The sequence below is a fragment of the Pleuronectes platessa genome, chromosome 8 (genome assembly GCF_947347685.1).
Source record: "Pleuronectes platessa chromosome 8, fPlePla1.1, whole genome shotgun sequence".
In the NCBI taxonomy this organism is placed as follows: Eukaryota; Metazoa; Chordata; class Actinopteri; order Pleuronectiformes; family Pleuronectidae; genus Pleuronectes; species Pleuronectes platessa.
In genome coordinates, this window is record NC_070633.1 from 24,366,954 (window position 1) to 24,384,108 (window position 17,155).

At 43.3% G+C, this 17,155-nt stretch overlaps 2 protein-coding genes across 2 annotated transcripts; both read right to left on the reverse strand.

Annotated features, from left to right (window-relative positions):
- Positions 1-14,050: 14,050 nt before the first annotated feature.
- On the reverse strand, positions 14,051-15,130 carry LOC128445630 (eukaryotic translation initiation factor 4 gamma 1-like). Its single transcript, XM_053428375.1, has 2 exons — positions 14,723-15,130; positions 14,051-14,557 (listed from the first exon to the last, which is right to left on the reverse strand). The coding sequence occupies exons 1-2, from the start codon at positions 15,020-15,022 to the stop codon at positions 14,051-14,053; spliced, it is 807 nt and encodes a 268-aa protein (XP_053284350.1). The 5' UTR covers positions 15,023-15,130.
- Positions 15,131-15,931: 801 nt separating this feature from the next.
- Positions 15,932-17,155, reverse strand: LOC128446477 (eukaryotic translation initiation factor 4 gamma 1-like). The gene is made up of 2 exons (XM_053429547.1): positions 16,748-17,155; positions 15,932-16,582 (listed from the first exon to the last, which is right to left on the reverse strand). The coding sequence occupies exons 1-2, from the start codon at positions 17,045-17,047 to the stop codon at positions 16,076-16,078; spliced, it is 807 nt and encodes a 268-aa protein (XP_053285522.1). The 5' UTR covers positions 17,048-17,155; the 3' UTR covers positions 15,932-16,075.

Below are 17,155 nucleotides of genomic sequence, written 5' to 3' on the forward strand. Positions count from 1 at the left end.
CTGTGTCTCTTCTGGGAAACGTTGGTTTCAGATAATGTCCAACACTGTGTCTGAGTAGATTTTCCACCAGCTGCTCTCAAGTTCAACAATTCCTCAAACACCATTGTTGCAAGAAGGGAAACACGTGTGTTGCATTTGCTTAAAGATAATAATGGGATAGTTTTAAAGTGGCTGTAATCTCATGATTAGTGGTTACTATCAAACAAACCCCAGCCGTCATCGTAATAATCTATAGAGATGAGGTTTGGTGGGGATGTATGAAGTCTGTGTTATGAGGTCTAGCTCAACGGAGCACGACTTTGAAACGGTGATGTAGACGGAGGAAGTGGTCGACCAATCAGAACAGAGACAGCCAGCTGGCCAATCAGAGGAGACTGGGGCCTTAAAGAGACAAGAGCCAACCTTTGTAAAAACCTTTAGGAGGTTTGCATGGTCGATCCTCTGAAAGCATTTGGGATCTTCTACTCTACTTTCTCTTCCAACATCTGCTAAACCCTTACACGTACAATTTGCAGCTTAAGACGGAAAGTGAAGTAAGTTGATCACGTTTACCAAACCGGGGCCATAACCTTATTAACTATGCTCTTCTTTATTAGCTATGATTTCAGTTATTCTTTCCATCCTCTGCCTGAGGGCTCTGTTTACATTAAGTGCTTCCTTTGTACCTCTTGTATTGAATGGTCTTGAACTTGAGAAGTTGAATATCTTTGTTTCACTTCCTGGAAAAAGATGCAAGCCTCTGGCATGCTTCCCTTCTCCTGCAGACGGGCTGAGGGATGCGGAGGGAGAGCCAGGTAAGGCTGGAGAGCCATCTGGAGGTCGGCTTCATGGTGTGAAGACTGCTGGGCATTAATGACGCCATTGTCTGAAGCCGTAATGAGCCCCAAGTCCAAAATGCCTCTGGCCTTGTGTGTGTAAACAGTTGGAAAAACATGTTTTTTAGAGAAATCTTCACAGACAGAGAGAAAAGCAACTGTTTAGTATTAGAACTCTGTGTGAATGTTTTCCCAGACTAAACTTATGCTCTTCAGAAGTAAGCTGCTCATTAGCCCCACACAGATGCATTATTCTGGGGACACACACAGTGCGGAGTCACACTGAGTCTCGCTGCTGGCTGGACATGTGGGTTTTCTAACCAGCGAACTCTCTAACAGCCACGAGAGACTGAACCCTCTTGTAAAGAGTTCAGCGGTACACGTGACGCAGATCACTTCGTAGTAATTCTCACTCCATCTCTCGTAAAGCTTTTAGTTTCTTCCCGAAGATGAACCATGTGATGTTAAAACCGTCCCACATTGTTAGTTTAGAAAAGAAACCATCTGTCTTATTAGTGCATTACAAAAAAACTGCTCCCACGAAAAAGCCTCTCCTCAAAATAGGAGTTCTTAGGGGAAAGTGCTTGTCTCAGCCCCCACTGTTGCCATGCGACCACAGAAAAACCCAGTTGAAGCGTGGCACCTTTTCTCCAGTTTGAGTGTTATATGTATTTTATTTTTTTACTTCCAGCACCCACTGCGTTTGAGGTTTGAAACATCAGCTCAGCATTGTTCGGAAGTCGCAAAAGAAAATTCCTTCTGGTGAAAAAAAATGTATTAATGGAGAGAAGGGAGGAAGATATGTTTTTTTTAAACGTGACAACAACAACAACAACGTCTTTGTTTTGTTCAGAATACCTGCAGGGGCCACAAAGGACAAACACTGACAGCAGCTTTATCTGGCATTCCTCTCAGAGCCTCAGAAATCTCACTCTAACCATCAGAGGAGAAGAAGCAGGTCGAAGTGTAAGTACCTGGAATCGTCCTGTTGGCGAGGATCTACCTGGTGTCTTTCACCAGAAGTCCCAGCACAGCAAAGCCTCACGGCGCCAAACTGCTGTTTTTGCACAAAACAAATCGTCTGCTTTGGGTATCTGGGCTAAGGATGTTTACCCCACGAAATGATGATGCATCTAAAACTTTTTGATTCTCCACGGGGAGTCCTCCAAATTTGCGAAGCTTTGGATTAAATGAGATTGTGTCATCGGCCAGAAAAGAAAAGTTTGCGGTTATGTGGTCATTTTTGGGGTCTTATCCTGTCCTTTTGTTGGAAAAACAGGAAACCCTTTTAGTTCCACCACTATACTGACTGTGAGCAGTAATGTCTCTAGTGGATTAGACTGTGGGGGGAGAGGGGGGGGGGGGGGGGGGGGGGGGGGGTTAGCAAAGGGACAAACCAATCACTCTAACTTTATCCCTTATTTACATGACAATAACAGACTGCTTTTTATGTGGTCGCAGTTCAAACGCATTTGGCTTCACTTTATCCACTTGAACACGGCAATCAGATAGCAGAGATTAGACTTGGTTATACGTATTATAGGCAGAGCATTGGCAGGTTAAGTTCCTGTCACTAAAATAAATTAGCTCTATTCACCCCCATAAGATTTAAAGTAAGTGAAGTAACCCCTTAATATTAAATACTCTAAACACAGACCTGGGATTTCTTTTCTTGAACTGACAACAAGATGGAACTGTTGTTGACTGTTATTGTGATAGTGTGTGCTTCCTTCTTGCTTGTTCAGGAAAGTAGTTGCGATGACAAAGTATTTACTTTCATTCCGGGGAACATACCATCAAAAGTTCAGCACTGTCAAGACACTAGTTCACCAAAAACAATCAGATCTTTCACTGTCTACATGGTGTCACTGGGCATTTCAAATGTCTCGGACCAATGACCAAAGACCTAGAGGTGATGTCCGAGTATAAAGGTCCCACAGCCGGAAGAGGGAACCTCGTGCACCCAAGGGTTCCTGCGTCATCAGCATCAGAAGCAAAGGTCGCGCCTGCAATGAGAATAGTGTGGGATTGATGCTCTCTGACAAGTCACTTCCTGATCCCTCCACTCACTGTGCCTCAGAAGCAGCTGTGTCTCTTTCAGTCTGTGCTTCAATATTGCAGCGACCCTTTTCCCCAGAACCCCCACCACTCCCCCCACTGACAGGTGGGCCCACAGAGCTTTAAACTCGAAAAAGCGAGTGTGCAACCATCTTCAGAGCATCACTTTGTTTTGCTGGAGCCCTGTCCTCCCCTCTCTCCTTGGCCAGACAGGACACTGAGGAGAGGATTCAGCTGTCACCCACCTCCCTTCTGGGTCGTCTCTCACACGGCTCTCTCCGACCATGCAGAGGTGAAGGCACTGGAGGAAGAAATAGCCTCTTGAAAAGTCCCCATGTGGTTTCATCAGTTCTACTTCCTGTTAGCCTAAGCTATTTAAATCTAAAGTCATCATCTGGTTTTTAGATTCTGTTCATACTTGGCATTAATTAGTCCTTTGTTAGGCCTGATCACAAGGGGGGGGGGGGGGGGCGGCTCTAAGAACAACTGTTACATCAGCGTCTTAAGTGAGCCCTTAATCGGATCTCACCTCCCTGATCTGTATGCAAATGAACACGTGGCCCACGTCACTGCTGTTTCCAAGGATTACTTAATTAATTTCTGTCGGTTATCAAAACCGGCGGATCGGGGGGCCTCAGCCGAGCAGACGTCATTCAACGTGTTTTCATTCGCAACTGCTTAAAGAACGTACGTGGTCCGATGTCTAATACGTACTCGATCCACATCTGCCGGATTATAACAAGGATTTTAATCAAATAAATAGAGCTCCATTGATAGAGAGCAGGTGCAACTTGTAGAGAAAAAAGTGTGTAATGGAATAAAGTTGAATCCACATATCTCCCAGTCTGAAGTGTGCGCGCGCTTACATTCTTCGACCTTTAACAGTGTGAATGAACGTCCTTGTGCTTGAATCACATTCACGACAAAACACGATTCATGGGAAGTAGTTTTTCTCCTTCATGCTCGGGCTGCCACATCGGTTTACTCTCCTGGGCCACAAGTAGGTGGCTGCCCAGCCCAGCAGCGGGTGGTAATCACCCCCTTTTGCCCGAACAGATGCTGGGCCCTGGTACATCATTGTGTATTCGGGTCCGATTAGGAGAGCATCACATCTGTTAGGGCTTCGTCTCTGGATGCAGCAAACACTGAATCCCATCAGAGGAGCTGAACACGTATGTATGGAGATTTTAAGGGAATGCAACCATCTGATTGGACAGAGAGATCCTTCCCAGGTTGCTGAACAGAGAGAAAATGCAGAGGCTCATAAAACTAGATAATGTTTATTCCCTCAATGTTATTGTTTAGAAAAAAAAATATCTAATCTGTATTTTAATTTTCAACGAGTCCAAAATATTTTCAGAAACCATTTTTGGTGAAGGACACTTAAGTAAGAGTTATTAAAATAAATATTCCTTTGAAATACATGGTTTTCATTATGTCTCCTTACTGTTGACAGCCAGTAGCTGGAGGTGTTATGTTTTCTGGTTCTCTGTCCCATCCTTGTGGACATGATATCTCTGTAACACCTTGAGGGAATTTCTCACTCTCAGACTTGGACAAAAAGACTGATTCGATATGGTGGTTGAAGGTCAAAGGTCAAGGTCACAGATGTTCCCGTGAACGTGATATATTTGGAACAGCCGTCTGGCACATTCAGTTGACCTCAACCATGATCTGATCAGAATTTGGAGGTCAAAGGTAAATGCTGCAACCTCACAAAACCCTTTACTGCTTATTTTACCAACCTGGAGAGTTACAAAATACACTCATAGATTAACCGATTAAGGTTCGGTGATCAAAAGTCAAATGTCAAGGTCAAGATTTCAAAGGTTAAAGGTCATCATGACCTCATATGAATCTGGGAAAAAACCAGCATACAGGCAGAAACTTCACAAGTTTGCAAACGCCAGCAGTCACAGGGGGGTATTTATAGTTAAGCCAAAAACAATACGATACAATTTGTACAATGAAAAGTGTGCTCTCACACACACTGGCAGTCGCACACATTGCACTGATCTTTCAATTAACCTGTCAATCAAATGTCGCTGTTGCCACGTCCAGGATTCATTTCTCCCATCAGTCCGAGGTGAAAGGTCTCATTCAGTCATTACTTCCTCAAAGTCCTTGATATGTGGAGGAATTCAAATCTAACAGGCTTAATAAGAGTCACCGAGGACCCGGCGCCCCGGACACTGACAGACCAACGCACACAATCCAAAAGCTCTTGCTGCTGAAACCGCAATTAATTGAGAATAATTATTGCTTTCACAGACTGAATTACAAGAGAAAAAACTGTTTCAGAGGGTTTTACACGACATGTCGAGAGATGACTTTTACATCCTTTGAATATTTCTGCTTTGTCCGTTCGGCAGATGCCATTAAACGTTTACCTAAATCCCAGTTATTTACTCCCATCCCCTGTAAATTACTTTAAATTAAGATGATAATTACATTGATTTAACTGTAATTCCCCCCCATGGTGTAAATATGAGAAAACAAGGAACACACTGTGTCCATTTTCTGCGGAAAGGAAATGTCGCAACAACTAACATATCCCTGGAAACATGCATGACAAATCCCGAGTGGCAGAAAACATGGTAAAAAATAATATTTGCATTTGGTGTTGACATGTACGACAGCCCTTGTTGAAAGAGCTAATTAGTGACAGACATTGGACTCAGCATGTATTAGTAAACATCAAATGGAAATGGAAAAGCGTGCTCTGAAGAGAAGACATGTGTAGTATCCGGTTCCTCCAGACGCCCACGCTCTTGTCCACCTCAGGCCTCATCGACGACTGGGCGCCTGCAGCGTGAAGACACAGATTACCCCCGAACCAGCTCCACAACAGATCTCTCCCATGAACTGTGTTGAGTCCAGATTTGTTAGAAAATAAAAATAAAATCAGTTGCATTAAGATACCGCAGCTTGCCCACATCTCCAGCCCACTTCTACTGCTCCGAGGTTATTTCATCAATAACTAATCAGCACATATAAATAAAAAGTTTACACTCACCCAGACTTCTGCCCGTCATTCATTGACAATGTGTCTGCCCACACTGAGCATCAGCGTGAACATTTCTGTCATGTAAACCAACCTTTTGTAATCTGAAGTTTTTTTTATTTACTGAACCCTGACACAATGTTTTGAATAACTTATAAAGCTAATAAGAACATAGGAGGCGAAAATATTTAAAGAATTGAAAGAAATCAAGGTTGCTTTTATTCTTCAGTGATTTGTGTATTTATTTTGAAAAGCCTCACAAGTTGAAATGAGATAAAACCACGATTTGGCAGCACAACAAAATGCCATCCATGGCCATCCAGGGGTTTAAATAGCCCGAACGCCTCCTTGAGTAGATTTTCCATGAAAAAGCTGCAGGAACAAATCTTTGTTATGCACCAAAGAAAAGTTGAAATCTTGGCAAGACCTCAATTAAGATGAAGATCTCCAAGAAGTGAGGAAAGTCAGACCTCTAAACTCTATGCAAATTTTACTTATTAAGGATATCTGTGATCTCCAGCGTAAAACAGATAAACTCCAAATGTATGTTGACAAGGACAAAGAATCAAACTCATTTTAAAAAAACACTTTACTGCTTATATTTATATAATGTATTTATTTATATAAATATATATAATTTGAACACGTACTGCTTGAAGGCAGTAGCTTAGCAGTTCCTAGGTCAGTGCTCTTCTGGAGCTTCTTTACTGCTGAATCCTCCTCCACAGCCCTGAGTGCTAAGATCCCCACTGGCACCACTGCTGCCTTCACTTTCCACATCTTCTCTTGCTCCTGCTCCTGCTTCTCGTGTTCCTGATGTTGCTGTCGCTTGGTATCGCTCCTTCCATCACTACTACCTTCTTCTGCTGTTTGTTGACCAGCACATTGTCCAGGTTGGTCAGCCTTCACCGGTTTATCCATCTTTTGTTGCCTGTCGACGAGACATGACATGCAGGGGCTTGTCCTTCCATGGTGGTTCCTCCTCTTCATCATTTGGGATCATCTATCTGATCTCTTATTAATGTGCAGCCTCAGGGTGCTTGATCTTTTCTTGTCTTGGTATCAGTGACCTGTATCTCTTCTTTTAGTTGGGTTCTATATATTTGATTGATCTTCTAAACAAGGAGTAGCAGGCTAAGGATGTGCAAGTACAGTTAAACTTGGACACCTTCATGTTGCCTATAGGTAAAAAGGTAAAGTTTAAAAAAAGTTCTAAATGGATACAACAATAAAGTTTGTAATATCAACCAAAGCAAACCACGGTGACAAAACGAAAAATGTATTCAAAAAGGAATTGTCTACGAAGCACATTTCTTTACACCAAAACTAAGCTGTCTCTCATCACCATTCAGATCCACTTCACCAGATACAACAGAGACTGAAGGTCCTGTGTCATCGCTCACATGCGGCTCAGTCCAACGTTCAGTCTGCTGCTAATCCAAGCTGTTAGCGTCCAGTGACTAAACTCTACGCAGGCGCTGCACATGAGGTTTAACAGCTCAGCAGCCTTTCATTACTCCACTATGTGTTTTTAGTCGAAGAAGACTGTGGACCAGGGGGAATCAGTGAGCGTCAGGACAACTTACCCTCTGGGGAACATGACAGTCAGGCACCAGCTTTTTGATCAGACACTGTAGATAGTAGGAGAAATAGATATTTAATGAAACGCAGCACTCTCATCAAAAGATTCCTCGTTAAAGGCCGCGCGACATTATTTGCTCTGAAACAACATTGAATTTCTATAGAGATAAGAAGGATCAGACGTCCTGCCTGAGTGAAATACTGTACGATAAAGTGACACGTTTTTTGTGCACATAACGTTTTACAATAATTATAATTGCGACTTGTTTTGAATAGCGATCCTTGGAAAGGCTTTGCAAATGCATTCATGGGTGCAGAGTGGGCGTCCTTGTTGTAAGAGGATTGAATAAGCGACCCCCCTCTGCAGACTGCTTGTTAAATTATCTCATCTGCCAGAGAGAATGTGTCAGTCAATGCTGGTCATACAAGTCGGGGAACAAAAGCCACGTTCTCACACAGGTGAAAGGACATGAAGTAGAGAAAGAGGAATATAATGTTGATGTGTGTAAGTTCTGAGAAATGGGGGGCCGAGGTTTTTCTTGCTTCAGCTCCGTGGTCTTGAATAAACGAGGGACAGGTACATTTTATCACACAATGGCTGCAAGGTTAGAATGTGTCTAAGCTACATGTCGCATCTGTAGTGTGCGTTTAAGAAATAGGCGGTATACAAACAGATCTGGTTCTTCTCCTAATGCGAGGACGTGTCCAGTCAAATGCTGTGAGTCTAGTTTGTCTCCCACTCGCACGTGAGATGACCGAACGTCTCTCTGTCTCTGACGATTCAGTGGGTGACGGCCTTTTTTCATTTCACAATTTGAGCACATTGCAAAGCGTCGCTCGGTTTGTGTAATGATGTTTTCGTTCGGGGAAGCGATATGCGCCGCACATCACTTCAGGCATGTGAGGGCTTAAATTAAATTCACAGCTGGACTTCTGAATGTGCCCACTCTCAGACAACACACACACACACACGCACACATACACACACACACACTCACACTCACAGATGGCGATGTTTTGCATTCTTACCGTATCTTCAAACATGAGTATTTGCATTGTTTCATATTTTATTTGCATGTTGAGTTAACCCTAAGGAAATGTTTTAATTACTCCTGATAACTTCTAAATTAGACCAAGTGGCCATTTATTTGATGACCAATTATCAAAGAAACCCAGAGGTAAATATGGATTTATAAAAGCAGAAATGACACTTTAACGGTTTAATCCATTCTAGCACTGAAGCAAATTAACAACAATAACAAAATGTATTGTCTGGATGATAGTGTGATAGCGTCCCTGGTTGATACGACCGAGCCCAGTTCCTTTGTTTCTTGGCCGGTAGGTGCTTTTAAGTTCAGACACATATTTATCTCCCGTGTGTTTGAGCCTGTTTCAGTATCAGTGTCTGAATCTGCTTCTCTCGGCCCGTTTCCACTCCTCATTTCTTGTCTCACCTAAAGATAAAGAGCAGACGCAATATAATTCACTTACATTTGCATCAGATCACAAATCTGATTGCATCCGTCTTGTTGTCTGTTCCGGGACTTTATGCTAATGAGCACAGAGCTCCCGAACTGTCCAGATCTGCGGCTTTAGTGCGGCTGAAGCTGTTTGGTAACTGCTTAGAGGACATAAGAAGAAGAATATCTCATGTGCTTTAAGTCCTAAACTAACCAGAAGGTCGGTGGTTCGATCCCTGGCTCCTCCCGGCTGCACTCTGAAGTGTCCTTAGGCAAGACGCTGAGCTCCAGATTGCCTCTGCTGACAGTGTATGAATGCTGTTATAAAAACAAATGTGTCTTGTACTGAAAAGGGCTTTGAGGGGTTGATGAGACCAGAAAAGCTCAGTATAAATAAAGTCCATTTACCATTTACTTGTTTACTTTAGGTTGGTAGCAAACAACAATCCTGACACTCGTCTTTTCATGGTGAAATCGTTGGAGGAACTTATTTTTCCCTGTCACATCAAGGAGATGGATATTCACTGTGAAACTTCGGTATTACCTCGGACGTCATTACTACAGGAACCAGACTCTGGAAGGGAAACTGCCACAGGCTGCGTACTTAAATATTCACCCTGGGTTGTGTGCATAGTGAACGCAAAGCAAAGTTTCAGGTCACGTTTGGCTGCAGGATCATTTGTGTGTACTTGCTTTACTCTAGCAAACACAAACCATGAGTAATTGCCTGTTCTTTTCCGGAAAGACAGAGGGGAGGACGACTTCTGGCTGAAATATAGAAATTGAAACTCTGGAGAAGACAGCACCATTGTCTGATGTGGTTCCACAAGACGACCTGGTGGTGCACACAGCTCGGGTAATTCACTGTCTTCTCCAGGAACAATGTCTATATCAAGTTGCTAGTTTGATGACCTGCTAGTTCAACTTGGTGCCAGGATCAAATATTTCAAATCGAGCCGGTAACGCAAAAGTTTGTGAGTTTGCTTCATCGTTTGTTCTAAGTGAACGATTATAGGAAAACTTATATGTATATAATATAATATGTATACAAGTATATGTGGCTTGGAGAGACTGGCTCATTTTCATCCATTCAGCACGTGGCTCTGATGCAATTCAACCCAACGCCTGATTGAATTTACATGTAAGGGGTTGTTGATAATGAAACCGGCTGTCTGCTCCACCCTGCGACACAGAAAGTGACGGCCAGAGATGCGTGAATGCAAATGGGGACATTTGTGAGCCGCCACGTCCGGTCTCCATTTCAGTGTCTGAACCAGCTCCTGTCCCCTGTGTGTGTCAGCACCTGTATCGCCGTGTTCCCTGATCCTAAACCTCTCCCTGTCTCTTGCTCTGAGCTCGTTGGTGTTTTCCTGCCAGATCCTGTTTCTGCTTCTCAGCCTGTGCCCACTCCTGAGCCGTTTTGTAATCTTGAACCTGTCATGTCCCTCTCGTTTCCCTCCAACCACACTCTCTCTCTCTCTCTCTCCCTGTGTCCCAGCAGCAGTGTTGTGCATGAACGAACGCAAAAGAACGAGTTCATTGAACACGTTCACTTTTGTGAGAACGGTGAACTGAACGCAACTCAATGACAAATAATGAATTTGAACTGTGAACACGTTCATATTTCAGCGTCCTCGCTTATAGACGACAGGAAACTTCTCTCTTCATGTGTAACTTTATTAAAGTCCAGCGAACACGACACACTTCTTGTTGTAACTCTGACACTCCTGTCATCCACCACTGTGTTCTTCACTCCCCTTCCTCATTCACCCTTGACATGCCAACTCATCAGCCAATGAGAGCATGTCATGCCAGGTAACTCTCCAGCCATTGGTCTAGAACTGTCACTTGCCCCACCCCGACTGGTTCACTGAACCTCTGGAAATCCCAATACTTATTGACATGGTGTAGTTAGCTGAACATAAGTCATAACAAACACATAGCAGTCAAACAGAACATAAACCTAACTACCAGTCCGTTACAATATTATCTGAGGTCTAGCTAAAACGTTACAGAATGTCTTCCTTCTCCTGAGGAGAGACGCTGTCTAAATCGAATGCTTGCACCATGTCGTTGGTCAGTGCCCGTGAAATGTCCGTGATGTAGCCTAACCTGAACCAAGTAACTCGACTTTGCACTACGTTACCCATGATTCATCGCACACACACATGCACACCAAACAAGCAACGTATTCCAAGTGTTTTCTTCTTTGGCCAGTGTCTCGGCTCCGAGCCGTAGTCTGGAGCTCGGCTCCCGGGTTATCTTGGCTCGCTGTCCGGACCGCTCCGTGAAGAAGGAGGAGGAGATGTTTCTTTACTTGGAATGCGGCCACTTTATTTCTCGGATATACAGCAGGAGCAACACTCGCATCATCTCTAGGTGCTCCTTCACTTCTCGTTATAAATACAGTTTTAGGGTGTCTTCCCACAATACCCAGGTGCACTACGTCACACACTACAAACTTCCCTTAAAGGGGCAGGCCACACCTGCAACACAACAGCTCTGGTCTCTTACAAAAATGGCTCACTTTCCACCTTAAACTATGAAATGAACTGAACTATGAACTATTTCAGAATTTAAATGGTGAACTATGAACGTGAACTATTCATATTTACTTGTGTGAACTGAACTTTGAACAAGTTCATGAGAAGTTTGAACTTGCACAACACTGCTGGACAACTTTAATGTGCGGGCAGTGAAGTAAAGAGATCTCGGCTCGTAGCGTCTCAGCCAGTAGAAACACTGAGGTCGGACATGTTGGATACACGGTTGAGGGCATTCTTGCTTCCGTTTTAGTGCGAGACTACCACGGTGTTGTCTGATGCTCCACAACGCCTCCTGCCGCTCCGGGGTGGGATTACATGGTTACAGTGGCTGAGAGAGCTTAATGCACTGCAAATGAAGAAAACACTTTCTGTTAATACAGAGGTCTTCAACAGGGGGTCCGCGAACCCTAGGGGGTCCGCAGAGGTACTGCAGGGGGGTCGTGAAATGTTTGGTTGATTAGACAATTTTGTATAATTTTTGATTTATTTTCTAACCAATAGAAATTTTTCCACAAATTTAAATGTCTTTAAATACACATTAACATGCATCAAACATATTGAGAGGCTGATTTGACCCTCTGCCTGACAACCTCCATCCGTCCAAGGTTAGATAAGTTGTGTGCTACCCATCAGGGTCCGACATCTCACTGATGTGGGAGTATGGGTGGCATCCACAGATGGCTTGAGGATTCACTGTCTCTTCTACATGTGTTTAAAATAAAAACATGAATCTGTGAATTACTTTAATAGCTCAGTGTTGTATGCAATATGTATGTTTATAAATGGCAGTGGCATGGCCACCCTGTACCTACCACATGTTTAAATTAAAAACATGAATATATGCACCTGTGTTGTATTTGAATAGCTTAGTATTGAATGCGCAATGAAAGGGTAGCTATGTTTATATATCGCACTAGGCCCAGTTTAATATAAAAAGCAAGTTTATAGAATATATAGTAGTGGGTCCCTGCTCCATCTCTCCACCAGTTTGGAGGTCCTTGGCCTGAAAAACGTTGAAGACCCCTGTGTTAATAGCAACATTTGTTAGAGAATGGACACTTGCATCTGTAAATGCCTTTAATTTACATATAATCATTTATTGCACAGATGGGACCAGATCATAGTTCTTGTAAACATTGATTACATTTTCTTTTTGACTCATTTCAAACAAATGATTATGCTTGAAATCTTACCCCTAAATAGGATTGTTCCCTAGGAAATCAGTAAAATGTCCTTTTAAAAACCCTATTGAAAGGCAGGGATAAATCTAGTTAATCTAGATTAACCTCCATTCATTTGAATTGGTCTCCCCAACTTCTTAATGTTTATATTTTATTCTTTTATTTATTCTTTCACAGCCTCATTCTTTGGTGCATGATATGGCAAGAAGACAGCAGAATCGCATGCTCATAAGTAAAGCCGACACTGACAGTATTGTGCGGACCCAGTGTCAGACTGTCCTGCAATTTCAAATTCTCAGTTGCTCATTTTTCAGGAATAATCTCAGTTATTTGTCTGTCTATCCTATTATCTGGGAACTCATGAAGCGATGAATATATTCTTTATACATGTACAAATGAGAGAAATAAATCCTTAAAGCACTGTTGTAATATGCCTTAATTGTAATGCCTATGTTGTGATGACTATATATTTACATAACTCGAAGAAGCTCATGGGGCCAAGGAAGACAATCGGTGCAGTTCTGCCTGTTGCATAACTTTTCATGCAGTGAGTGCATAGGACATTTTGGCAGGCCAGGCCAAACCCATCCAAGCAACAACTGTCCCACTTAAGCTACTGGAATCCTGAAATATGCTGCGAGATTTTCTTCCAAAAGAAACACATTTTTAGTCCAGTGCACAAACATAAGCTCACAGACAGAGTCTCTGAGTTTCAGCAGACGATACTGAGCTAATTTTAGGAGTCTGACCTCCTATGCCGTATTTATTAAACATGCACTGAAATATCTAAAGGATTGGTTGAAAATAGTGTTACTCAACACAAAGCTGCAGTTTGTCTGTCCTTGTCAAATAATAGCATGCTCTTGCTGATGATATAATAAAGCCAAGCTTTTTGTCCATTCATAAATATCACTCTCTAGAGGCTTATATTGAACATCCTCACAGCTTGAAGTGAAACTAATGTTACACAACCAGCTGTTAGGAGATTAAATATGAGATCAATTATGATTTTTTACAGAATTCTCATTTGGATTTGATGTTCAGTTCAGGATAAGTACTTTTGTCAAATGTTGTCCCAGAAACTCTCCAGGCATCTGTGCTTTTCATTGATTATTGCGAAAAAGGGAAATGTATAAGTTGTATTTCCCACATGTGTTTTAATTGAAATGTGAGGGCAGCTGCATGCAAGACATGAAAACACCCAAATTAAATTTAAAACATTTTATTCATTAGTCGACAACATAGTACAAACCACAAACAGAGTACAGACATGATGTCACCCAGTGAAAATTATACAGAATAGGAGCAGAGGTTGCAGTGGGGGGTTTCTGTCCATTTACAAATATCGCTGTATAAGTTGTATAAGTGTATAAGTTGTATTTCCCACATGAGTTTTCATAAAAACTTAGTGGGGGGTGGAGTATGCCATCTTCCTGGCATCCACTGTTTCCTTCAACAGAAGGGAGAGCCTTGGTGCCCTCTTCCCTTTCTCTGCAATATAGTCCAGCTGGTTATAGTAGGTGTCCATAACTTCCTTGGACCTCACCACCTCCAGGTCCTGCTGGATCATCTGGAGGAGCTGACAGAGGCCCTCAAGAGACGGCCCGTCTCCTTTCTTCAACAGCCTCCTGATGCAGCAGTGCATGGATTTCTCTGCCAGCACCTTGGAGAGGAACAGCTGCCCAATAAACCTCAGCATGTTAAGGAACCGACCGGAAGGTTTGGCGTTCTGTTGCTCTTCCCTCAGCCGGTCGGTGACCCTCACGTCCTGGACTGGCTTCAGGCAGGACCCACTCTCTTGATGAATGCCCTCCTTGTCCAAGCTCTTCCCGAACTCTGCCTGGCAGTGTTTAACCAGCAGAGACCTGAAGGAGACGCTGACTGACCAGTCGGACAAGGACTGGAACTCCACCTGAAGAGGAGAAAACCATAAAGGAATATTAACACTAATGTAACTCACATACATACATAGTGATCAGTGTGTTAAATTAAGGTTACAACCTGCATACAAATACAAGCTGTCCAACTAAGTAAGAAACAGGATAAAGTAGCTTCCAGTCATAGATGCATCACTTACTTCTGAGAGGTGTTGACACAGCTCAGCGAAGACTGCAGCAGACTCTGGTTTCTTCACGGCCCTCTTGAAAATGAGCTCCACCATTTCCTGCAGGCTCTCCTCAACGTCCAAGTCCTCGTGACTCAGATCCGTCACGAAGGCTTGAAAGTTTGCTGTGACGCAGCTGACGGACTCGTAGGAGGCAGCGCCGAGAAAGACCACGGGCTCGGATGGAGCTGGGTTCCATGGCTTCTTCTCTCCCAGCACAAGAGGAGCTGGCTTGGAAGTTAATTCCACGCTTTTCTTTTGTTGTGGCATCATGTTGGTTCAAATAAATCGGAGTTGTATTCAAGGCAGATCCAAAGAAACAAGTTCAGGAGCAAGAAACGAGTTCATGTGCAACCAGCCAAGTATTCTGAAGAGAACTGACTGAAAACTGAGTGAAAACTGACGCTTAAGTAACGACAGACTTCAAAGGTATATGGCTGTTGCTCTGATGACATTCATTGACAGTCATCAAAGGAACAAAGCCTGAGTTATAACGTTCAAAAAAATTCAGAAAATGCTTCTTTTTTTTTTAAATGTACAAGTTTATTTAGATATACATTGAATTCAAACTTAACGGTTTAAGTGAAAAATCCCAGAAGAAGTTTCTGAAACTGTGTGTTACAAAAATAAAGTACATCTACATCTGTTTCATATCGGTAAATGTGTCGCTTTCAAGAGTTTTTACAACAACAGTTTTAATTTGGTCAAACCACCACGTGGAAATGTGTCCTTCAGGGGAAATCACTGACTCTAACATTGCAGGCAAAACGTTTGCAGCGCTGTTTGAAGTCAGTGGGCACGATGTACAGTCAGAGTCCGCCTCCGTGTCTTTATTGAACGGGTGTCTCCTCTTCTTCGTCAGCTTCTTCCTCCTCTGCGCCATGTTGAAGCTTTAACGCTCCTTCAACCGTCGCTGGACAACTTTAAATTGCGGGCAGTGAAGTAAAGAGAGCTGACACTGACAGTATTGTGCGGACCCAGTGTCAGACTGTCCTGCAATTTCAAATTCTCAGTTGCTCATTTTTCAGGAATAATCTCAGTTATTTGTCTGTCTATCCTATTATCTTATCTATTATGTGTTTTAATTGAAATGTGAGGGCAGCTGCATGCAAGACATAAAAACACCTGAATTAAATTTAAAAGATTTTATTCATTAGTCGACAACATAGTACAAACCCCAAACAGAGTACAGACATGATGTCACCCAGTGACAATTATACAGAATAGGAGCAGGGGTTGCAGTGGGGGGTTTCTGTCCATTTACAAATATCGCTGTATAAGTTGTATAAGTGTATAAGTTGTATTTCCCACATTTTCATTAAAAACTTAGTGGGGGGTGGAGTATGCCATCTTCCTGGCATCCACTGTTTCCTTCAACAAAAGGGAGAGCCTTGGTGCCCTCTTCCCTTTCTCTGCAATATAGTCCAGCTGGTTATAGTAGGTGTCCATAACTTCCTTGGACCTCACCACCTCCAGGTCCTGCTGGATCATCTGGAGGAGCTGACAGAGGCCCTCAAGAGACGGCCCGTCTCCTTTCTGCAACAGCCTCCTGATGCAGCAGTGCATGGATTTCTCTGCCAGCACCTTGGAGAGGAACAGCTGCCCAATAAACCTCAGCATGTTAAGGAACCGACCGGAAGGTTTGGCGTTCTGTTGCTCTTCCCTCAGCCGGTCGGTGACCCTCACGTCCTGGACTGGCTTCAGGCAGGACCCACTCTCTTGATGAATGCCCTCCTTGTCCAAGCTCTTCCCGAACTCTGCCTGGCAGTGTTTAACCAGCAGAGACCTGAAGGAGACGCTGACTGACCAGTCGGACAAGGACTGGAACTCCACCTGAAGAGGAGAAAACCATAAAGAAATATTAACACTAATGTAACTCACATACATACATAGTGATCAGTGTGTTAAATTAAGGTTACAACCTGCATACAAATACAAGCTGTCCAACTAAGTAAGAAACAGGATAAAGTAGCTTCCAGTCATAGATGCATCAATTACTTCTGAGAGGTGTTGACACAGCTCAGCGAAGACTGCAGCAGACTCTGGTTTCTTCACGGCCCTCTTGAAAATGAGCTCCACCATTTCCTGCAGGCTCTCCTCAACGTCCAAGTCCTCGTGACTCAGATCCGTCACGAAGGCTTGAAAGTTTGCTGTGACGCAGCTGACGGACTCGTAGGAGGCAGCGCCGAGAAAGACCACGGGCTCGGATGGAGCTGGGTTCCATGGCTTCTTCTCTCCCAGCACAAGAGGAGCTGGCTTGGAAGTTAATTCCACGCTTTTCTTTTGTTGTGGCATCATGTTGGTTCAAATAAATCGGAGTTGTATTCAAGGCAGATCCAAAGAAACAAGTTCAGGAGCAAGAAACGAGTTCATGTGCAACCAGCCAAGTATTCTGAAGAGAACTGA

What these genes read in the sequence shown, in the direction of transcription:
- LOC128445630 (XM_053428375.1), bottom strand. Translation starts at nt 15,022, where the DNA reads ATGATGCCACAACAAAAGAAAAGCGTGGAATTAACTTCCAAGCCAGCT. An exon ending in TGTGTCAACACCTCTCAGAA is followed by an intron (nt 14,558 to 14,722) that starts GTAAGTGATGCA and finishes TCTCCTCTTCAG; the next exon opens with GTGGAGTTCCAGTCCTTGTC.
- LOC128446477 (XM_053429547.1), bottom strand. Translation starts at nt 17,047, where the DNA reads ATGATGCCACAACAAAAGAAAAGCGTGGAATTAACTTCCAAGCCAGCT. An exon ending in TGTGTCAACACCTCTCAGAA is followed by an intron (nt 16,583 to 16,747) that starts GTAATTGATGCA and finishes TCTCCTCTTCAG; the next exon opens with GTGGAGTTCCAGTCCTTGTC.